Source organism: Elgaria multicarinata, chromosome 5, assembly GCF_023053635.1.
Source record: "Elgaria multicarinata webbii isolate HBS135686 ecotype San Diego chromosome 5, rElgMul1.1.pri, whole genome shotgun sequence".
Lineage (NCBI taxonomy): Eukaryota > Metazoa > Chordata > Lepidosauria > Squamata > Anguidae > Elgaria > Elgaria multicarinata.
This window is the reverse complement of record NC_086175.1, coordinates 71,225,469-71,250,427: the sequence shown is the minus strand read 5'-3', so window position 1 is coordinate 71,250,427 and position 24,959 is coordinate 71,225,469. Positions and strand designations below refer to the sequence as shown.

At 42.0% G+C, this 24,959-nt stretch overlaps 1 protein-coding gene across 3 annotated transcripts in view; it reads right to left on the bottom strand.

The window, feature by feature from the left end:
* DSCAM (DS cell adhesion molecule) overlaps positions 1–24,959 on the bottom strand; it is a 365,261-nt gene that overhangs the window by 44,207 nt on the left and 296,095 nt on the right. For all 3 annotated transcript variants that reach the window (XM_063127558.1, XM_063127556.1, XM_063127559.1), the window contains 4 exons: positions 20,808–21,098; positions 15,302–15,478; positions 6,720–6,750; positions 2,688–2,803 (listed from right to left, as the gene is read on the bottom strand). In XM_063127558.1, the coding sequence (XP_062983628.1) occupies positions 2,688–2,803; positions 6,720–6,750; positions 15,302–15,478; positions 20,808–21,098 (615 nt within the window). The remainder of the gene's footprint in view (positions 1–2,687; positions 2,804–6,719; positions 6,751–15,301; positions 15,479–20,807; positions 21,099–24,959) is intronic.

The window sequence follows — 24,959 nt, the reverse complement described above, 5'->3', positions numbered from 1 at the left end:
GGTTTGGGAGCACGGAGAGCATCAGCTAAGGCACCACCGATAGAAGGTGCATGGAGGACCTCCTAGCAGTGGTACTCAACACATTCTCCCCACCAGCCTTTCCCTATGGGAGGGTTGGCAGGGAGTTTGCTGGACTGAGGGCTGCTGCTGGAAGATGCAACAGCACCCAACCCTTTCCCAACCCACTGGCCTTTTCCATGAGAAGGGCTATTGAGAGGGCCGGTGGGATGTTCTTTCCCATGAGAAAAGGCAATTGCGTGCCGCTGCTGGAAGGCACTCCGAGCACATCCCAGCAGCAGTGCCAAAACCTCCCCAACCTGACTTTCCTGTTCTAGTGGAAATATTCCCTGTTAGAAGGAGCAGGTGTGTATCTTCACTTACCTTCCACTCCAGGGATAATTATAATATTGTTCCTGTTATTCAGTGGAACCTTCCTGCATTTCCTATTCTATCGGTTTCAGTATCAACTCACTCACTCACTGTGGAGTACAGTATCTCTTTACTATAATGAGAGAATGTCAACAAATACTTCATCAGTTTATGAGGCAAATGACCTTTCCTCCTGACTAGAGTTTATAGTTTTTATTCCTTCTAAGCTATACTTAGACACAGTGTTATGAGTAGGGGAAAAATAAGCAGCTAAGTGGGAGGCAGAAAACACAAGTTGACAATGGCCTCTTCCAACCCTACAGGAGTTAATAATGAGCCAAGCTCTGATACAGAGCTTGTACAAACAATCCATTTCTATGCTGGGCACAAGCAGGTTTTACATGTTAAACCTTTACCTACATTGATTTCCAGATATTCTTAATAGCAGAAAACTGTGGGGAGTTCCAGCAGTGAAATACTATATATCCAGTCAGACTGGAAGCCATGCATAATAATACCAGAGAGATATTTCTGACCAAAAAAGGCCCAAAGTGTCATGAACAAACTGTGCCATGCCTGGCAATGAGAGATTTCCTATTCAGGTTGGGAATAAAACCTCTGGGCAGTGAGTCACATGGAAACCGGCCAGAGACCTGGCTAACTGCTCTTTATTTTGGGCTGGATCTCACGATCGTACTTGTATAAGCCATGTTGGGCCATGGTCCGTGTGTGCAGCCATTTTGAATATTCCAGCCACGACTGCAGATTTTCATGTGATCTGAACCTCCCTATGGTGGGTTGTTGGGATTGTAAGCAATCCACCCACAACCTTAAAACAGTCCATGGGTTCTGGGTGGTTTGTTAACCAAGCCAACAACCTACCCTCACTGGGTTCGGATGACACAAGAAGCCATGATTATGGCTTGAATATTCAGAAGTTGCCTGGCATTTGCTGGTACACAACACAACTCATTGTGACTTATTTAAGCCATGGTGGGTTGTGGTGACCATGCAAACCTGGTCATTGTGTAAGACAGCCTGTTACAGAAAGCACTTATCTGGTTGCAGCAGTTAAAAGTGTAGCAGTATCTGCAATATACATTCTTGCTTCCCAGCAATCAAGGGTAAAACACACCCACACCCCACACACAAAGCCCTCAGGGATAAAGTTTGGCAGAATAGAAGCAGATTTAAGAAAAATTAGAAATGAAATGCATGTTTAGCTATTTTTAAGCTGAACCCTGCCTTCAGTGTGGCCTTCCTAAGAGATGGATCATTAGGAGCTTTCTCCTTCCACTGGAGGCATTGGCTCAACTCTTCTGAGAATCTGGTTTAATTAGGGGAGCTGCCAGTTCTCTGCATTTTTGAAATTCTGAGCTAGGGAAAGAAATGTGTAGGGATGTTCTGGCAGCAGGATCAATATGATAATGAGATACTAATGACAGAAGGCAATAACGTGATGGGGCAGAGTGTGATGGTGGTCCTAGACTCAGACTCATTCAATGACACTGCCCTGTCAGCGTTGCTGATCCCCAGAGAGGGAAAGCTGCTGCCATAAGAAATTCCAACGTGGTCATCTATCCATAATGTGATTTCCCTATTTCATGTGTTACCAGTGCAGTGTAGGATTTTATTTATTTATTACATATACAGCCATGCAAGGCAGAGCCCATGAAATTTGAGTAATACCTAAATTGTTTTGTATCCCAGGAATTCCACAAGTGAGTGGTGACCTGGGCTATAACAGCCTTCCCCAACTTGGTGTCCTCCAGATGTGTTGGATTTAAACTCCCATTAGCCAGAGCCAGTACAGCCAAGGGTCAGGAATGTTAGGAGTTAAACACCAGTCCAGATTGGGGAAGGCTGGGCTAGAAGATGGCCCAGTCTTATATTGGTGAGGTCTCCTTTTCGAGTCGATTTATGTGTCTAAACCACCTTGACCAATTTTCCTCTCAATAACTTTTTGTTACCCCACCCTGCAAAAGGAAATCCAAGAGCCATCCTAGCTTTCATATATGTTGGGTGAATGCTGAGTCTTTCCCTTAAAATGTTTTTTGTTCTACCATGCTTTAGGCTGCAATCCTACGCACACTTACTTGGGGGTAAGTCTCACTGAACACACGGGACTACTTCTGAGTAAACATGCATAATACGTCGCTAAACATCTTTACTTCTTATAATGCTCAACAGCAGAAGATACAATAGTCTTCACTTGCTTCCCTCCCCCTCCCCGCAATTGCAACAAATTACGCTTTAAAAGGAACAACATAAAGCTCATAAGATCCAGTTGTTGTAAAAAGCAACATGAAGAGTCTTACCAATAGTCTCCATTGTGTCCCTCTCTTCGATCAGAAGCTGTGCTCTGGGAATATCTATATGCATTCTCAGCGTCTGCTGTTGCTTGTTAAGCGTGTCCGATGTCCTTGTATTCTTGCTAGGAATAAAAATGAAAATAAAAATGGGGGATACATCTATTAAAACTAAATAAAGACGTTACTTAAATGTCATATTATTTTAGAAGAATCCCAGATTACTTTAGTCTCTTATCACTAATGGCAAAATGCTCAAATAAAATATTTTCATCAGTGCTTCCAAGTATATAAGCTGCATTCATTTAAAGCAGGAAGTTTAGAAAAAGTAGGAGATGAGCACAGACACTATAAAGCCTTCCCTTGAGATTCTTTTGGAAGAATACAGCCTTATGAAAGCAGTTTATGAAACCGCTATTTCTCCCCACCTTCCATTTCTCAAGGAAGTAATTATCCCTTCTGCCAATCAGAAGGAAAGTGGGTATTATGGCACAGCATTCTTACCATATTTTGGTGCTGATGGGCAAAACCACCCTAAACCCCCAGATCCAGCTTGCTGAAAGGGGTTAGGATTGGGTGGAGGAGCCCTTCTATTAGCCTCCACAGGGTGAGAGGAGCTTTGCCGGCAGGGTGGTGGTGGTGTTGCATTGCTGCTGCATCCACTGACAACTACCAGCAGCAGTGTTCCTGCCAGCAGTAGCATGCAGAAGGCTCCAAAATGGGGCATTCTGAGGAGGGGACAGTGCTGGCTTTGGCTCTGCTGGATCAAAAGCCACTTAGTTTTCCCCTTCCCAAGAAGGGCCCGATCCAGGCCCATCAGCTACGCCAGTCTGGAGGTGGCATGGCTTCAGTGGAGGAGGAATTTAACATAAAAAGATACGTCCAGCTGAAAAGCTTGGCTTTCCCTCCCTCCACACTTTCTTCCCTCGTAAATTATGTGAGCCAGGCCCAGCAAGGACTGGGAGGCTTTGCTCACTTAGGATTGCACTGTTAAATATTAATCAACATAAGAAACTGGACATTTAAAAAGGGGTTATTTATTCAAGTTTTTGTATGGACTGCAATAGTTGCATTCTCCTGCTTTTTGTTCTGTAGACAATGAAGAGCAATCCAATCATCATTCCTGTGATTGATGCAGTGTTTTGGAGCAGACATAAGAAACAATTAGTGTATTACCACCCAAGCTATTATATTCTCATTTTAAAATTTGTGTAGTGGAAAATTACCCTTGGAATGAGCTATCAACTAAGAGTAGGGCAGTAAAGTTGTAGCACATCCATACCAGGTACAGAACGGGTAGTAAATATCTCCACAAGGTCGTAATGTTGAGCCATGTAAAAAATCAGAATGATCACAAAACGGGTGAGGTATGTGGGAAAGAATACAGAGACCTTTTGTGAATGTTCAAAGCTCAGTTCCAACCCAAACCTCCTCCCCCCACCCCACCAAAAAAGTGGTGGGTGTACAAAGCATTCAAACACTCATAGTCACAGAGTAAGAGAGTTCGTACAACACTTTAGTCAATGGAAGGGGAAATATGCAACTCACAGTGCGTTATTTTGCTGGTACTCCCCTGATGACATGTTGCTCCGCCCTTGTCAAACGACTGAAAGTCCCGTCGAGTAAGTTAATGGTCAATGTGGCAGTTGAGTGACATTCTGGTCACCCGTTGCTCCTCCCTCCCTCCTCCCAGTACTATCCCAGCAGCCATTGCAAGTTCTGCCAGCTGTAGAGGAGCGGCTGGGGTGCTTTCAGCCACTCTTGCTGGCAAACTCTATGGGCTGCTGAAATAGCGCACACGACGTGTGAACTTACACAATGGAGCCTGCCAGACAACACAGGAAGCAACAGTTCTACAGATAAGCAATGGAGCAGCCCATTGTTTTTCTCCATTGCTTATTTCGTTAAAATAGACAACTGTGAGTTGTGTGCACCCCCCAGATGACACAATAAGCAAAGCAATGCAATGGACGGTTGCCTAATTAAGCAACCATTGCTTATCGTGTTATCCGAACCCAGTCAGTATCTTCCAACCTCATCCCAGCAATGATGAGTAACTGTGTGCAGGTTCAGCAGCCCTCCCTCATTCATCAGGGGGCAGCGGTGTCCTTCACAGAGAACACAGGGCAAGCATGCAATTGGCAGGTAAGGGGACTCTTGTTGCCAATGAAGCCCCAAATGCAGGCATGTTCTCAGTGGCTGCATTCCAGTGGTGGGCACGGCCAAAGGACTGGGGCCAAAATACCCCCAAATGTCAACATATTGTAGCTTGAAGATTTTCCTGCCAGTAACTAAGCCTTAGGAGAGGCATTTTGACCTTTTAGGGTGGGGAAACAGCACAAAAGCTGGGAAACCATGAAATGATGAATGATTATGAAGAAAGGGTTTGGGGCCATCTGGGGAACCCTGGAAGGCCAGATTTGGCCCCCAGCTCTGTGGTTCTGCATCCCTGTTATAAAGTATGGTATGTGTTTTCTTATAGCTGTTGCATTTGATCTCTGAATGTGGAGGGTGTGGCTTGAAAGCAAATGAGGCAGCCAACTTCCTGAAGCTAAGCAGGTCTGGGTCTGGTCAATGTGTGTGTGGGAGACCACCTAGGAACTACATGTAGCCATCTTGACCTCCACAGTGGAAGAAAGGTGGGATGTAAATGTAACTATAAATAAGTAAAAAATAAAATGTTGACCTCTCAATGAGAGGCAAATGTGTTCTCTTGAAGTCGAGGCAATCGTATTATGAGCTGATTCTTGTCCTTGCACTGAGGAAGCAATGGTGTTTACTCTATTTACAAATAGCATCTGATAACTTAGCTGGGGCAACTAAGGATCAAGGATCAGCTATCATGGATAATTTTCTAATCACATGAATAAAGTGCTCGTTGGATGAGAGAAGCGATGTGGTGATCATTAGAGCGATGTGGTGATCATTAGATAATTATCACCTCAACTAATTGTGTGAATTAGCCCTGTTTGCAGTTGAAGTTAGGAGAAAATAAAGTGTGAAGACAAACATAACATTAAAGCAGATGTCACAGCAGGTTCTTCACCTTCCCCACAGTGAGCCCAGCTTCCTTATAGCTTTGCAAGTTACCTAACAGTTGTACATAGCAGAAAACTGAATACTGGCTCAGCCAAGAGGCCAGACTCAATGAAGCTATCATGGCCATTCCCAAATGAACACGGACGTTTGGAGCTAACCCCCTTCTTCATAAAGTTCCTGCCTCAAATGTGGACATGTTGGAGTGGGAACGGAAGGGTGGGTGGCTTGCAACCCTTGCTTATTTATTTACTTCATTTTATTTTATTTCTATACTGCTCAATAGCCGGAGCTCTTGGGGCGGTTCACAAAAATTCAGGCTTCACACTTTTTCTGTCAGTGTGGGTTCATCCATTAGCCTTGGCCCTCTACCAACACTTCAAGAGAGTAGCTTGCTTTTGGGGGGTGGAGGGGAATGAAGTGCCACATAAATCTTTTTCTATTTGTCCATTCTTTGGCTTATTAAATGTAACGAAACAGAGAAACAGCTTAAAAAGTCTTGCAAAACCTGTCCATGTATTTCAGGGGATTTCAGGAGAGCCCATTGTCAAACTCTGGGGGAGTTTGACATCATGTACCCACCTTACACTACCTGCCAAAGGAGTGTCCCCTGATCCCAGGAGCGGCCTTTGTGAGGGTTGGGGGAGGTAGTGAGGTACAGACTGCAACCGGAAAGGGGCAGGAAAGCTGTGGTGTGCTTGGAACACCATTCAACATACGGCATACAAACCACTTTGAGATATTATTGGATATGGTCAGCAGTATATCAATATACTAAATAAACAATAAAATAAATAAATACAAGGTTCTTTGAATCCAAGCAAATTTGTATGACTAAACCAACCACTCAGTTGCCTACAGATGTCCTCCGACACTCTTTTCTAATTCCTAAATGGGATGTTTCCCCAACAGTTTCTATGCATTTTTAAGAAGTCCAAGTCTTGACCTCAAGGCCCATTCCCTTTTATCATACCCAAGCTATCAAATTCTACACATGATTCTCACCTCATAAGCATTTCAGCCAAACTCTTTGCATCTAGAAGAAAACAGGAATAATATTAGCATTGCATAAACACCTCATTAGCACCGCATGTTTGTTTAATTAAACCAAATTGTTTTAACACAGTTGGCAACTGAAGAGTATTTTTCATGACTGTGAGGGACTGGGTGTGAGAGAAAAAATAAACTTAATTCAGGTAAAACTGACATACTGCTGACTGAAGGTAGAATTGGTTCATCCAGGGTTATTTATTGGGGTGGGGGTGGAGTTAGTTGATGCAGAGTTTTTTGTGGGGGGTGGGTGTTTTTGTTTTTTTTTAAAAAAAATCTTTTAACCAAAAGGTGCATATATTAGTGAATTTTCTAGTAACGTTTGTACTTTTGTACGACTAAATTTGTGTACGCTTCTGCATTTTTTTTAAAAAAATAATGATCTGCAAGTCTGTGTGACTCGGAAGACATCGATCTGCTGTAGAATCCATAGGTTGGATTCATAGAAATCTGGGCCCTGTCTTGATGATGGTGCATTGGTGCCATGAGTCCTTGAACCCCTGCATTTGCACTCCTTCACGTTATCCCCATGGCAAGGAGTGCAAATGCGGGTTTTCGAACCTCACCGGAGGAGGAGCTGCCACCACCCCATCTGCCCCATTCCTTTCCCTGCCAGTTTTTCCCTTCCTCCTCATCCCTGGGCAGGTTCTAGGATGGAACGAGCACCACAGGGTGTCCCCTCACTTTTTAAAAAATAACCTTTCCGGCGCTTTGCCTGTGCACAGCCGTGCAACTGCACATCATTGTATGGGCACCACAGCGCATCTTGCATTCTCCATGAGTTTGTTTTTTAATCTTTCTTTTAACTTTCCCCCCCTTTACGCACTTCTCTGGCTCGCTGGTCCACCCCTCCTTCCCCTTCCTCCTGTCTGTCCATGGCAACCAATCAGGGGTTGCCATTGGCTGGGATATGCCTCCGCTGCAAATCTGGAGTAAGGTGACAGACGGCAAATGCATGTTGGCACCTTGCTTACACCAAAAAGTCACAGTAAGTCACCAACTTTTTAAATTTGGAGCTTCGGGGGAATGCCCTGGGACGGCTCTGCAATGGTGGCTGCATCATATAAATGACATAGTGTCACTGCAGATCCATCCTGGGGTTTCCCCTCATTAGGACAAGCCCCTGAAGTCCTTAGAATATGTTTTGGATTTCTCAGACATCCCTAGGTGTATATTAATAATACAATTTACCTTAAATACAATGCAAGCCTTTTGGGTGAATGAGAAACTTCAGTTCCATGTTTTCTGAGGAGCTCTATAAGCCATTACAGAATGAAACAAGCAGGGCCTTACAACTCCTCATGGGATTGGGACTATTTGACAAATATACAGTCCTGGGCAGTGGCATTATGAATCAGGTACAGATTCTGAAAGGGTTCTTAGTAATATAGAAATGAAATGAAATGAAATGAAATGAAATGAAATAAATAAATAAATAATATAATATAATGGTGATAATGTTCCCATTTATATAATGGTGATAATTTTCTCAGCTAGGAATGGGAAAACAGGAGATGTTCAAAATCGATGTTCTCCAAATTCTTCCTCAAAGCTTATTTTACCTCATTCACATTCTTGAACTGGTCATTTTCCCCCCCTTGATCAGGCAAAAAGCACACTTTTAAAAGTACACATCCAAAAGACACACTTGTCCCCCCTAAGCTAAAGCAAGAATATACAGATTTGAGGGGAAGTGCACGCTTGCACAAGTATGCACTTTAGAATGCAAGCTTGGGAAATCACAACAATTTCCAGAGAACTGAACTCCTGCTCACCTCTGCGGTCATGAATGGAACATGTTCGCATGACTGGCAAACAAAAACAAAATACTGGCAACCTCCCTAACCTCAGCTTTTAAAGAAGGAAAGAGCCTTCCCTTTCTTGTACTGGTAGACATTGCTTCACAAATAAAGTTTTTAATTCACGTTTTCTTTTTCTTTTACAAAGCATTCTTCTGGAATGAACCCAGCAATTCAATAGATGATATCATACAATTTATAATTAAGAAATTAATGACAATAAATTAATTATACTTAATTAAAAATAACTTAGCCTTATTTACAGGAGATGATATGTGTGCTTAGATTATTATATTATCCCATAGGGGTCTTTTTTGTTGTGTGAATTAATACTGAATTAACCTTGAGTGTTTGACCCTGGTATTTAACATTCTCACCACCATTCAGCAGGCTGCTTGTTTATACATCCTCCCTCACAATGTCCATTGTGTTTTGTACAAATGTGCAAGGAAGTTGCTACAGCCTAGAATAGTGTTTTTGTTTCATTTATGTTTTGAATATCAGTATATCTATACATATTATTTATGAAATTGGGGAGGAGCCCTTGGACTTCAGTCTAGCGTGGTCAGTTGTTCTACTTTACAGAGGGCAGTCCTCTATTTTGGAGAGCTGACAGAGGACAGTTCTCTATTTGAAGGTGTCCTCTATTTGATGAAGTCCAAGTATGGTTTAAAATCCAAGAACCATAACGAAGGAGACCAGGGAAGGGCCTTAAAATGATCCATCAACCATGAGCACCTGGACAGCAGACTGAGCAGACACATGAGTCACCAGATCATGGTCTTCCCCACTACACTGAGATGAATTGTATTTCTATTTAGACACAAGTTATTATTTCTAAAAGTGCAGCTATACATATGCAAATGTAATGCAAATGGTTTTCTTCTTTAATGATGCATAAGTGGCTACCCAAGGTCGGTCCCAGACCACATGCGTTACATACAAAGGCCCCAGATCCCTTGGCATCTCAAGTTATTTCTCCAGTTTTTCAGCCTGGTACTTTGGAAAGCTAATGGTAATCTGAGTAAACAGTAATGTACTTGGCTTGGTGATCCCAAGTGGCACATGGATTCACAGGAACAGGAGATACTTAGGGCACAATCCTATGCATGTTCAGACAGAAAAAAAGTCCTACAACTCTCAGAATTCCCTGGATGGAAATGCTGGGAGTTGTAGAACGTTTTCCTGCCCAAACACCCATAGGATTGCATCCTCTTAACCATTAAGTGCAAAGATATTGCTGTTGGCTTTAGTGTTGAAACACAGATTAACACTTCATACCACACCCATAGTCATAGAATTCTCAAGTTGCAACATGGTGCAAACTTAAGAATTAAGGGAGGAGGTTTTCCTGGACTTCAAAACAGAATGGATTTAAATCAGCTCCCCTGAAATGGTTAATATACAATCTGGTTTATCATGATGATTTCTGAATTTAGCCAAAACCTCAATCAGCCTTATTTGGGGTGGAAAGCGGCTATTGGATGGAGCAATAGCAACAATACAGTGGCAGAAAGGGTTCGGTATAAAAGCCTGGTGGGCCAAAGATTAGTTGGTCTTGCTGAGGCAACATCATATTTGTAAGAACCAGATAAGATAATGAAGAGAAAGCAGATTTTCATACCTGGAAAACTATATAATAAAGTTAATTATTCAGAATTCACAAACAACGTCATAGCAACATAGTAGCATGTCTGTCAAACTGAGTGGGGAAAAATGTGGTAACAAAACAAATTTTAGTTTTAATCCTTAAAATGTTGATTTATCTACAAGACATGAAATGCTGAATTTTATCTTTATCTTCTAATTTATTGTGTTTGTAAAATTAGAAGCTTTCTGAAGCATGCATTCAATTTTATTTTAATTTTCTTCCAGCTGTATTTGAAATACTTCACTTTCTTAATCATTTCCTCTGGGGCTTTCCTCAAGTTTTACACATCCATATCAAACACAGCTCTTTCACAAGTAAGAAAATGCAAGAAGCAACAAGAAAATTATTCTTGTCTATTTAACATGGCGGCATAAAGCCAGTAATTTCAACATAATTGTTTTTATATGATCTTTGAAACTTAGGAGTCAGGAGTAACAAGGTTTGGAGATAGAGTATATAATCAGAACTGTACAACTGTATCATGGGCATGTTACGCCTTTGACTGATGTCTCTGTACTTATGCTCAAATGAATCTCAGATTTTTCATCATGCTACTTTTTATTTCTGACCCCCTGACAATCTCAAGACCTATGATGTCATGAAGGCTGTGACAGGGCTGGTGGGTTTTCCTTTTTCCTTGTCAACCATTATACAACCGGCTCATAATGTCTCAACTAGGGTGGCCATGTGTCCTAATTAAAAGAGAACACTCCTCAGTTGGAACATATCCTTTATCTGAAGGGCTGTATTGTTCAAGTCTGCTTTAAAGATAAAGAACTATAAGAAAGATCGGCAGGACACCAGAAATTGTCCATCCTTCGCAGTTAGCACCTAGACAGCAGACACACAGGTCACCATATTCTCCACTATGTTAAGATATGTTGTATTTCTATTTTAATTACAGTGATTATTTCTCAGTTGGCATCTATGCATATAAATGCTGAGTTTTTAACTGACCTGAGAATAGTGTTTTAAATGGATATGGTTTTTTAAACACTTTTGGTGGTTTTAAATTTTGTATATCTGTTTTTAATGTTCATTGTTTTTAACTTTTGTAAACGGCCCAGAAAGCTTCGGCTATGGGGCGGTATATAAATGTAATTAATTAATTAATTAATTAATTAACTTATCCAAATGAAATGGAAATATGTGTCAGCCTTTGTCCTCTTTTGGGTTGATGCATTTCCTTTTTTATGCACCAGTGGCTACTCTCATCTCAGTATAACTCACTGAAAACAATCTCCTTGGTTCTCTAAGTTTGTGTAGACATGCTGCATTAATCTTTTCTTTCTGATTTTAAAGTTTTTAAATGTTGAGATGGCCCTAATTTTATTGCTAATTTGACTTTGGCAGCCCCAGCCTCCAGCAGCCCCTCAACAGTAAAAGGAAGCAATTTGGCAAATTGTATACCGCAGAGGCACATGTGTGGTTAACATGACTACATGGACAGAGCTAATCACACAGGACTTCCCCATGCAGCTGGGGCCCTCCTTCCTGGCAGGGTGTGGGAATTAATGTGGGGAAGACCGATATAATTTTGTTATTCACATGCATGCCCCTGCCGCAGGGGTGAAGAACCTTCTTCAGCCCAAGGGCCAGATTGCTTCCTTCTTGCCCATACTAGCAGTGTGTGGGACCAAAGTATGTAGGGCCACCTTTCTCACACACAGCCCATTCACACATTTCCATTTCCATTTCCATTCTCTCTCTCTCTCTCTCTCTCTCTCTCTCTCTCTCTCTCTCTCTCTCACACACACACACACACACACACACACACACACACACGTAGATCAGAGGTGTGTGTGTGGGGTTATTTTCATCCCCAGTGCAGCCTGCTGGGCAGCGAGTTTTAATTCCCTCCATCCAGTACACCACAATGGGAATGAAACCTGGGCCTTCTCAGCTGACAGCTGAGGAGTGAAGAGGGCTCAGTCTTTGTCAACATTGTGGCTCACTGGATAGAGAGATTTAAAATCACGCTGGGATAGGGGGCATGGCCTGAAAGGGTCCTAAGAGCTACATTAGGCTCCTGGGCCAGAGGTTTCCTATCCTGATAGAATGGGATTGTACCACACAGAAGTCCTTCCCTGCTGCTGGGAGTCCAGGTGAAGGAGGCCTTAGAGATCCATTCATATTGACACAGGGATGCTGCTAAAACAGTGAGCTTCTTACAACCTCCTGTAATATTTAGAATGGCTGACTGCATGGATTGCCATCACCATGTGGAGTGTTCCCACATCCCTAAGCCTTTTCCATTCCACTATAATGGATTTGGGAAACCTTGTGGAGAAGCCAGGCCCCTGTTGACCACATGCAGCTCTCATCTCCATAGGCCACTACCATACCCTGTGTGCTCATTGTCCTAAGGAAGGGCAAATCTTTGGAATGATAGACTGGACAGCTTCATTCTCCTGTTGGAGCAATGAGTTATTGGCCTATCTGCTGTACTATGCACTAGTCTTTGTAATAATGTGAATACAAAAGCCATTTCTACACTAGCCCGGAAATCCGGGCTGGTCACTGCTGAGTCCCTGTGCATCCAAATAATGCACAGGGACTTCTGGGAGGAAGGAGGGATGAGAACGGGTTTCCCCAGGGATAAATAATCCCTGGGAAAAGCTGATTCTTCCCGCAGTCTCAGGATTGTTTTGAGACCACGGGACGTGTGACCGTCCATCTTGGCTTCTTCCCTTCTCCCCGTGAGTAGTAGGAATCAGTAGAGGGAAGGAACCGGATGGGGGAATTAGGGGTGGGGAGAAGCAGGAGCGGGCCTTTTTTTGTTTTAACTTACATTTTAGTTGGAGCACATGTGCGCTCATCTCCTTTAAAAATAATAATAATGGCGGGCACGACACCCTCCTTCCTTCCGGGATGTTGTACCCGCATGTGGACTAAGGGGAGGATCTCACGATCAGAATATCATGAGATCCTACCCATAGTCAGGAGCTGCTGGATAAGGAAGTAACTGAGGAGGGAACTTGTTTCTCCAATCAATGTGTTGAAGTGGGAAGGGACTTTCAGCTCATACCCAGCAGGAGGGAGTTTTCCCATGATAACGTGGGCCTGAGCATACCTCTGGGGGAAGAGCCTGGTTTCTCAGATTTGGCATGTACATCACCTAGAGCATTTGTAATATTGTGTAGTAGAGAAGGGTATTAGTGAAAAGGCAAGGATGTTTGTCCTTGCTAGGCGGAACTACCAGCGAGTTTCTGGCAGGGCTGCATGTCATACGCATAGGACATGAGAGGGGCGTGCTAATCTGACATGGCACAGTTGAGGTATTTTGATAGATAAAATGGTGTCTTAAAGAGATAGGTGCTCAGAATAAAGCATCCTTCTCCACAATGTTGTCCACAGAGTAAGCTATTTTAAACTTTGCTGCTGAGTTGTGGAGAACTCACCAGAAAGATGCCATGGTCAATGTGTATTTCTGTGGCAATCACAATGCATGCTCAGACTTTTAATTATTTAGGTATTTTATTTAAAATATTTCTGAATCACCCCTCCACTCAATGAGCACTCAAGGTGATTTACAATAAAACCATGAACACAATAAAATACAACAATTTTAAACAAGATCTCCCTTTTCTTTCATCACCATGAAATATAGAAGTGGAAATGATTAATTTCATACATGATGCCCTACCCAAACTAAATTACCATCCCTTATAGGCAATGGGTCAGCCCATATCTAACATTTAGGCTTCACTCTGGTTAACCATATAATGCATGTAGTCTGGTTGTGCCAACTATTTTCTGCACACAACTTCTCTTTTCCTGACATCATGAAGATGAATGCAATGAAAAAAATACCAAATATGAAACATTTACACCAGGGAAGAAAAGCCTATTGCCAACTCCAATAATAGCATGTTCAAAACATCAGCACAATCAAGAGTTTAGACTTGTTGGAATATTCAATTTGACTATAAAATAAACATCTTGCACAATGTAAGGCTGAACATCACTACATTTGGAAAGTGAAAAATAGCAAGCCCAGCTGTTATCCTCACAGTTGCTTGTTAGGATCCTGCCAGTTATAATTCTGAGCATTTTGGAGATAGACTCTCATGGGAAATCAACAGCAATCCTGCAGCTTTCAGTGTGCTACATTCAAAAGTAAAAATTGGGTTTGGAGCAGCTGCTTGGCTGAACTGCCTTTGGTAGCAAAGAAAATACAGTTTCCGCAGCAGTTGGAGTCCAGGTTAAATCACCGCACCCCAAACAGTCAGTACTGCAGGCCCTTTATTGTTTTTAATATGCTCCTTAGACTATCTTCTGGCAGTCAACCTCTTTGTGCCTCGGTCACTGCTGCAGCAAAAACTAGGTAGAAGGCAAGACAAAGCTGAAACTGAAATACCACTGACAAAACTGAATTGTCTTGGATAAAATGAAAAGAAACAGAACAATCCAAATGATACAGCAATGAATATTGGAAGGAAACAATATTTAGCCATTTCTCAAATTCTAAAAACAACTGGCCAATCCCCCCACCCCTTGGTATCATAAAGTGCATATTGCTGTTTTGTGCACAGGCTTCCTTTTCAGACATCAGGCCAAATGCACAGATGTCAGAGGTGAGGCCAGCAGGTGGGTGTTGTATGAGTGCTTCATGCGAAAAAGGATGAAAGATTAAAATACAAGGAGAACTCTTCTGCACAAGTTCTGTTGAAGAAGGAATTGCACTACAGCAAATCATTCGTCCATGTTTTTGATACTGGATAACTGGGTCCTCATCTACAGATCAGTTCTTATATTACAGAAACAATCTCACTGCTGTTAAACATGATTCTGTCCCATGTGCATTGGGCTTTCACATGGTCGGGGATGACAATGTGGTCAATTCTCACACCAAGATGATGTTGCCATGACAAACACTCATGTCATCAGCCTATCTTGAAATGTGTTCTTCCCCTTAGTAATGTTACCAGAGTGATGTCAGATGTGGAGAAGCAGATGCCCCACTGCTCCTTTAACATAAAAACTGGCTCTACATCAAACTCTTACAAGCTCATCTGTTCACAGCTACACATTCTTGGTGGGGTGACCACCATACATGCAAGCAAATATTTGGTTTCCATTCTTACCTCTCAGTCTCTTCAGTCTCTGTTCCCTCCTCCTCCTTCTCACAACCAGCAGAAGCACAAAAAGCAGCAAGACCCCAACCAAGATACAGGAAATGGTCACCAGCATCTTTAGCCCTTCATTGGTTGCCAGACCTTCCTCACTTTGGACAACTGACTTAATGAGTGGAGGGATTGTACCTGGAAACAGTGTCATGACATTAGATGCCTATCAATGAAGAGAAAAGGTTGGTTTTTAAGTGACTACGGTGTACAGAAGCTCACCTGTATGTTCCTAAGAGGTTCAGTTAATTAGGGAAGCTTCATCAGAGTAACTTGGCATGGGGCATTTTAAGGCAGACTTGCCAACTCCACAGTTTGCGTGAAAAGGCAAACTATGAAACTCTTATTGCCATAAAATAGTGTTGCTTTTCTTTATGAGAATGTAAGTTCTCTTAGAGCAAGTGCTAAGTGAAAAATGTGCACCCTTCGATCAAATCAATTAAATTCCAAACAAAGAACAATTATTGGATCCTATGGTCACCTCTTACTTGAAGGGGGCAGTACAAGCTTCTGTGACTTTTGATGACATCACTACTCCCCACCCATTCCCAAACTTACTAAAATGGGGGCAAGGGGGTTGGAAAAGATGGCCGTGCAGAGGGCTTTCAAAAGCTAAGGGCTCTCCCTAAATTGCTGACTGTCTGCACTGAAGGATTCTCAACATGATTGGAATTTGCATTGCCAAAGGAATTCTGGGAAATGTGGTGTTTGTTTTTAAATTCCTCCTGGTTCCTTGACTGAGAGAATTTTTTTAAAAAAGTACAATCCCCAAATTCCTTATTAGTAGTTGAGGTTTTGACTGAGCATGCTCAGAAGCCATCATTACATAGGGGCAGAGACTCCCAGCTGCATTTTCCCTCCTTAGAATTTGGTAAATTTAAGAAAGTATAAGGAAGTGATGGTCTCCAGATGAAAGGGCTGGCCATTATGAGCTGGGCCAAGAGTTTGAAGTTGTTGGGCTGTTTTGTAATGGCAAGGGATTTACATTTCTGAAGCCTCCCTGTCCCCTTTCCCAAAACTCAGTGCCATCGCTAAGTTAAGAGAAATGTGCTTCCAAGCCATGGAAAATCTGTATTTCTATAATCAAAGCAGAGCTCTTGGAACGTCTTCTGCTCCTTTGTGTATTTGATAAGCTAAATCTGAGTTGTTTACTATTCTGATTCAGTCTTGCAAGCAGACCCTACAGTACCTTTGACTTTTTGGACAGGAAGTTGAAGAAGGGTTGCTTAGGTTACAAACTGCAAACCAAATAAAAAAATACAAGTCTGGATCTATGGTTTATTCTTACTTATCTAATTTATAAAGCCTCTTAGTAGCTTATTTTTTAAATGCCCAAAGTAACATACAACTCTAGTAAGCTCTAGAGCAGGGGTAGGAAGGCAACCTAGTGCCCTCCAGACATTTTGGACTACAGCGTCCATAATTGCTGACCATTGGCCATGCTGTCTGGGACTGATGGAAGTTGTAGTCCAAAGCATCTGGAGGGTACTTGGTTGCCTAACTCTGCTTTAGTACATACTGATATGTCTAACAATAGTGCATGATCCATTCCAGTGCTGCTATGGCTACTGAAGAAATCAGTTCTTCTTTATCGTCAGATGCATGCATGTGCCCACACATATGTACATGCATGCATACACAGAAGAAAAAGCTGGTGTGTGCTTTACACCTCATGTAATAGATCCAGCTCTACCTCTCCTATTTAGGGCTTCAGTTTTTAATTTATTCCTACTCTTAGATTCCTAGGAGAGTAAGAACTGAATCATTTCTGGGGACATTAGCACTGCCTCCTTCTCCTAAATAGCCACTGATGTCAGTGCCATGACATTCGAGTACATATTCTGAATTATTTATAAATATCATTATAAATAATGTCAGGCTTAATACCAAGTTCTGCTGACTGAGAATTCAGTATCCTGCTAAGAGATTTTAATTATTTGCTAGGATGTTTTAAGAGGATAAATTTACATCACAGCAATGCATAATGACATTTTGCATCAGGTGTGTAGCTGGGCACATTTGTATCTATTGCAAACCCCAAATCTCTAAGTATTTAGCAAGTCTAGGTTCAACACAGAACATCCAACAGTGGCTGATTATAAAATGGTATTTTGCTATTATTAACATGGCCTTTAGGGCCTGAGACGGCAGTAGTTCTCAGTCAATTTATGCCAAATTCCAGTCAGTTCATGCCATAGATGGATCTACTCATATCCACTGTTGACCACCACACTTTATACTCAGCCGGGATGGTTTAATTCCTATGTACAGGTGGTGGATGGTTCTTTTCACTTTTAGGGACTTGAGTGGCAAGAAGCATTTTCTATGGAAAGGTGTACAATGTCTTCATATTTTTCACTGTCATTATTAAACGGTTGTATACACATACAAATCATGCTTTTGTATCAGATGACAGTATAGTTACTCCTGAGGCATTCAGGTAACCAAAATGGGGAGGAAGTTAGAATGGGGGATGGGGAGCTACATATGTGAATCTATCCTAGAGCAGGGATGGGCAGAAGGTAAATCTCCAGGTGTTTTGAACTTCAACTCCCAGAAGCCCCTGCCAGCATGGCCAGTAGTTGGGAACGCTGGGAGCTGAAGTGCAAAACATCTGGAGATTTATCTTTCGCCCACACCTGTGGCACAATATAAGCAGAGATCGTGTTGATCCTATGCTTTGTACATTATGCGAAGTGTGTGCTGAGTAATGGCAGCAGCATTATATTGGTGTCGCTTTGAGATATGCATGCAAGGGTTTATATGGACACACAAGTCATGCTATATGGAAAAAGCAATATCATTTCTTTTAGATATAACTTATCCATAGTGAATGGTACTAATTAAGTTCAATGATCAGGAGTGCTGCCTCAGTTCTATAATGGGAGAGCTAAAAAAATATTGCCCCTCTCTGCACACAGGCCTCTGCACACCTGCAAATACTAGAAGCTGGGAACAAGATTCAATCAGATTCATGCCCTGCTGGCTGATAATGGTTCCAGGGCATCAAAAAGGCTGCTGTTGAAGACACTCATGGATCCAGACCACTGGTCAGAGCCAGCAAGGCAATTCTAGTGTTCTCTTGAGGAGCGGAACCCATTTCACTGTATTCTACAAATCCCTGATTTTTTAAGGGGCTGCTCTAGTGTCCAAATACTGGATCCCAGGAGCCAAACCGTCCCTCTTAGAATGGCCAGAGCTCAGTGGAAGAGCACCTGCTTGGCATGCAAAAGGTCCCAGGTTCAATCCCCAGCATTTCCAAGCAGGGCTGGAAAAGACACCTGCCCAAAACTACGGAGAGCAGCTGCCAGGCAGCATAGAAAATGCTGAGCTTGAGGGACCAACGGTTTAGCTTGTCATCAGACAGGTTCCTAGGAGGCTGCCTAATGAGTTTGGTGCCATCTAGCATTAATGGCTTTAGGGTGTCATCCTAGGTATGTTGAGAGAGGGAAAAGCCCTACAGTTCCCAGCAAGATCTTGTAAACTGCAGGACTTTTATCTCTCCTCTCAACATGCATAACATTACACACTTAAGTCACAGAACACATGAACTCAGTCACTTCTCCCTCTCTCATAGTACTGAAACCGGAGGCCATCCCATGAAGCTGATGGGTGGGAGAATCAGGACAGATAAAAGGAAGTACTTCTTCACACAGCGCATAGTTAAACTATGGAATTTGCTACCACAAGATGCAGCGATGGCTTTAAAAGGGAGTTAGACAATTTCATGGAGGAGAAGGCTATCAATGGCTACTAGTCTAGGGTGACCATATGGAAAAGAGGACAGGGCTCCTGTATCTTTAACAGTTGTATAGAAAAGGGAATTTCAGCAGGTGTCATCTGAATGCATGCAGCACCTGGTGAAATTCCTTCTTCATCACAACAGTTAAAGCTGCAGGAGTCTTGCCCTCTTTTGTATCTGGTCACTCTAGCTATTCTCCTGAAGCTTTAACTGTTGTGATGGAGAGGGATTTCACCAGGTGCTGAATGCATACAAATGATACCTGCTGAAATCCCCTTTTCTATACAACTGTTAAAGATACAGGGGCCCTGTCCTCCTTTTCATATGGTCATCCTATACTAGTCCTGCTGGATATGTGCTACCTCCAGTATCATAGGCAGTATGCCTATGTACAGCAGTTGCTGGGGAACATGGGTGGAAGGGTGCTGTTGCACTCGTGTCCTGCTTGTGGGTTCCTGGTCAACAGCTGGTTGGCCACTGCGTGAACAGAATGCTGGACTAGATGGACCCTTGGTCTGATCCAGCATGGCTGTTCTCATGTTCATAGTTGTGATATTACATAATCAATTTCAAAGAGAGATGTAATGTTAAAACTACTCTTACAACTATATCTTACAACTTTCTTTCCTTATGAGTGGAACTACAGGTAAACTTCTAATTACACCTTGGAATAAATTAAAAATAGCTTTGGGGGCCTAATTTAGTCCCAGCCCCAGGTCTCCAGTTGAAATCCCTGGAACAATGCAAATACTCCCTCCTATTTCTTAGTGCATCTATGGAAAAGCATTTATGTTTGAATTTGGGGGTGCACACAAAATGGAGTGACAATTTTGATTCCACACAATAAATATGTAGGGTATCGGTTGTCAACAGCTACCAAATCAGCTAATTTGTAATAACGGATGTCTTGGAAGTATTTTCAATTTCAAAATAAAATCAATAAATTTGTTTCTATTCCAAACTCACTTAAAATGTTTTGAGGGATGTGGCTGGTTATATAAGGCCAAAATCTTGCTTCTTCTGGTGCCAGTTCAACAAAAGCATATAAAAACCCATATCTGACTCAAGCCAAAAATGAGACAGAATTGAAAATATGTAATCTGAAATCCTGGACAGGTTAAGCCAAATAAAAAGTTCTTGTATTGATCTTTAGAGGCTCGTTTTCTCGGCTGGCAGTGGTTCTGAACCCTCAAGGAATTCTGAACCCTCAAGGAGTTTTGAGCACGAAACAAGCCCAAAGCACAGGGCTGTAGTCCCTCACTGCCGTTCTCCAACCTACTGTTGTTTCTCCAATTTCAAAAGCAATCCCAGCTATGACTCCCCATACTTTCAATCCTCTGTACCAAAGTAAATATTTATGGTAGTTTATGGGTAAGGAAGATCCCTAGACAGAGCAAGTGCTTGTGTGAAACACTCAGATTTGTTTTGCCGGTACAATGAGAGATGCTACCTGGAGCAATCAGTTGCATCAAATTGAACTGTAAAGCTTCATTGCAAAACATGGCTGTCAGAGAAGCCTGCCATAAATTCATGCATGAAATCTTTCCTTGTGACAGGAGGCAGATGGGATTTCAGGCTGTAAACATCTTTACTGTTTTTATCATCTAGTTGCTACAGATGCCATATTGCAGCACACAAAATTAAATGGCACTTAGATTACATTATGTGAAATTAAATTATTTATGCCCATTCTTCATTAAACAGCAATGAAATAAATGCACTTACTCCCGTCGTAGTTGAGCGTTGCAAATTTAGCTTGTTTCTCAGCACAGCCAGCACTATTACAGACCCTCATCTGCAGCTCATACCAGGTTGCCTCCTGGAGATCGTACACGATGTATGATTTCGTAAGAGAGGTTCGCTGAGCCGTTGTCCATACCGTCGTCCCAAATGGCCTATATTCCAGAGTAAAGGAGGTGATGGGACAGCCGCCATCATTCCAGCCAATGAGGTTCAACCTGACTCGAGTGGTGTTAATACTGGCAAAGAGTTCTTGTTCTTTTGAAAACTGTGGTTCTACAAGAAAATAAAGAATTATAATAAATTGAGAGCGAAATATAACGGTTTCCTATTGTCTCAGATGGCAGGCCTTAAATTTAACTTGCAAGTTGGGACCCCTTAAACAAACATTTATCCTTGTATGTGTTTTAAAAATTACCTGTCCTTCTTTCCCTGCCTGCACTTCCTTTACCTTTTTTTCCATCCATCTTTCTTTTTAAAAATCTTTTTCCATGACACCTCAGATTTTCTGGAGTAGGGATGGGATGGGATGGAAATGATAGGTGTGTAGAGAGAGGCCAGTCCTAGACGTTTTTATATACTGACATGGACCAGAAATAGACTGATCCACCCTTCCTGAACTACAAAGATAATTGAACCTATGATGATAAATCATCATTATTATTATTATTATTATTATTATTATTATTATTATTATCCCGCCTTTTTCCCAGTACTGTTAATTCTATATTTGGTGTGCTTTAGGTATGGGCTTTTAACAATGCTCTAAATTTTCATCTAATAGGACTGCTGTGATTCTTATATCTGAAGCCCCAAAGGTGCTTGTGCAGCCAATTTGTGTTTCTGGAAGCTTAAAAGTGTTTGGGGTGTCTTGCTTAGGAAACCAAAGCAATCCTGTTAGACCAGAGGAACTAATTACAATGAGCTCCCTGTAGCCAAGAGTTTCTGCTTCTTTCTTTTTTTCTTGAATGTTGACTTTATCGTGTCTCTAATTAACTATATATATGCAGGAGTTTTTGTATTTATCAAAGTCAGCAGTAATGGCCTATGGAGGGGCATCTGCTGTAATTTTTGGATATTGTGGCTGAAGAGGAGCTGAGGCAGATGGAGAGAGACCAGTATAGGTGGTGCACATACAGCAATTGTATAATAACCTGTCCAAACCAACAACACCTACTCTGTTGAAGCTTTTTCTCTTTAGGAGGCATCCTTACCTATTTTTTTTTAAAAAAAATTGGCATTGCTTTTATGCATGAAAAGAAGGTCAAGGTGAAAACTGGGAATTGCCTCCAATTCACCTTCTGATCCAATATCTCTTGTGTCTGAAATCATCTCACAATCACTTGTTGCAGTACAGGTGACAAGCTAGCTCAGCAACTTACTCTAATTAAATCTAGCATGCAGTGTAGTTTCTTCATTCCAAAGCAATGAGTTACACTTTGCATCTCAGATGGCTCTACATACCCAAGAGGGCTGCTTTGGAAAGGGTTTCATCTGGATGCAATTAAGCAAGCATCCCAAGGAGCATCATGAAATTCTTACAAAGTTTTGCAAAGTGTTCTCTAATACCGAACCCAGAAAATTGTGCAGAATCTTAAAGAGAGCTGATTCAAGATTGTGTGGTCTTGAGGGAGGAAGGGATCTAAAAAGGTGTTGGCCATTTTTGTGAATTTCTTGAAAGAAGTGATCACATCTCTGAAAGGATAATCAGGGCCATCAGAAAGGGGAGCTGGATTTCAGGAGAAAATGATAGTATTTCCTCATTTTATCAGTACTTGATTCCTTAATTTTTTTTAATTTTAAATTTTATTTTATTGTATTGGAATATCTCCTTGTCAGATTGTTGCCCATATCTTTGCAGGCTACCCTGGGCAATTCTATGAGAAGACAGAATATGAATTTAATACAAGAAATTGAAAGCAACATGTATTCAGAAACCAAGTTAAAGTGACCAAATGAACAAAAAGTTAATAAATGTGTTGTCTTTTCTCACCATAAAATTACATTAAAGGTGGTGATGGATGATGATGATGATGATGATTTAGATCCATTCCAACCTGGTTTCAGACCCAGTTTAGGGATAGAATCGGCCTTAGTTGCCCTGATGGATAACTTACACCAGATAATAGACAGGAGGATGCAACCTTGTTGTTTCCCTGGACCTCTCAGCAACTTTCGATATCATTGGCCCTCCCCCTAAAGGGCAGAGCATGCAGTTTGGAGTTCTCCTGGGCTCGGGGCTAACTGGGGCTGCTGGCCAGGAATGTTTTTTTATAGCTGTGACCTGTATCTTCACGTTTTCTTGCTCTCGTGAAATCAAGGCTTAAAGTGGAGCGAGGACTTTATTGGGTCCCGTTGTATATACGGTATGGTATGATCTGGTTTAACTGTTAATTTTAAACTTTTATCCTTATCATTGTTTTATTATGTTTTTGGGTTTACAGTTTTTTTGTTTGCCAGCTTGGGAGGGTTCACTGTGAAAGGAACTTTATAAATATTTTAAATCAATCAATAAAAATCTTGGTTGCTTCAGATTTTATATATTTTCATCCTGGGACTATCCGGCACTCACTTCCAAGGGCTCATTTACACCAAGCTGAATATTCCACTATGAAAGCGGTATATAAAAGGCAGGAGCCACACTATTGCTTTATAGTGGTATTGAAGTGCACTGCAGGATCTACACTACTGCTTTATAGTGTGAAAATGGTATATGGTATGTGTCAATGGGGCCCAACAGTTGTCAGTGCACTTCAATACCACTATAAAGCAGTAGTGTGGCTCCTGCCTTTTATGTACAGCTTTCATACTGCTTTCATAGCGCTGTATCCTGCTTGGTGTAGATGAGCCCCAAGTCAACATGGCCACACAACTTTGGAACAAGTTGCCACTGGATGTCTTCTATGCTCCATCATTGCAGGCTTTTACGAAGGCTTTGAAAACATTATTTTGCCTTGGTCTTCTCTTGATATGACTGTTGTTGTTGCTGTTATTGCCTTTGTTGTTGTCAGGTATAGGTCTTGTACCTAGTGGTTAGATTTATTAGGAAATTCTTTGAGAATGTCAGATGTTCCCTGCAAGCTGATCACTGTAAGCAGTTCCCATGGGAATAGCTGGTTCACTCCTTTGCTTCAGCCTTGAAGCGGCTGGTGCTCTGGGAACTTCAGAGTGTTTTGGAAAAGGTGGGGTCCACTCTTCAAAGTGGGTTGTAACATCCCGCCCTCTTGGCACGTGGGCATGGTTTACAGGTCAGAGGACCTGTCTGTCAAGTGACTTTGAATAGACCTTAAAGGCCGGTGCAAAGCTGAAAAAGCTTTGATAGGTTTCATCTCCCGACGCAACGCCTGACCTCCCTCCTGCTTTGGATTCCATCTCTGCTTGGGACTTTGAAAGCATTCTGCACATGGACGCTTTGCTATTTGGACTTTAGATATCTAAGAACTGTGCCATGAAAAGTAGTGAGGCTTTTCATAGACTTGGACTTGCATATGCTGTGGATTCTGTGTTCATGCCCAGACTCAGGTGGCAAGGAGTTCCCAGTCCTTAGCAGAAGGATGGGACTCCTGGGCTTGAGGCTTAACCTTTCCTGAAGTCATGGTAACGGAGTCAGCTCAGTGGTGGTAGGCTGAGACTGACAAGTGCATGACGGATCTCTCTGCCCAGCTCTGGTGGCTCAGAGCAATCTTTCCTGGGACTTCGTTTTAGGACCTTGGCCATGTCTCTTTGAGGAGCCAGCGTATGCGGCGTCTGGAGAAGCTCAAAGCTGTTATTGGCGTACCCTATTCACCACCACCCTCTCCGAGTGTTTGCTTTAAGGATTGTTTCAGAAAAAAGAGCCTAAAGCTTCCTAATCATCGTTCAGCTTTAAGTGTGTTTTGGAGACTCTGTAACCATTAAGCTTGTCTACCATGTGATTTCCTCAATAAAAGAAGTGTCACTGATGTGAGTGCCACCTTGCCAGCACGTGTGAATGCCAGAGGGAAGAGGCATGAACACGACAGTTGTTGCTGCTGTTGCTGCTTTTATTGTGTACTGTGTTCATGTTTTTATCACTTTTAACATTTGAACTGTTTTTATATATTTTATTGCTGTAAGCCACCTTGGGAGGGCTTCTGCCCTGAAAGGTGGCCAAGAAAT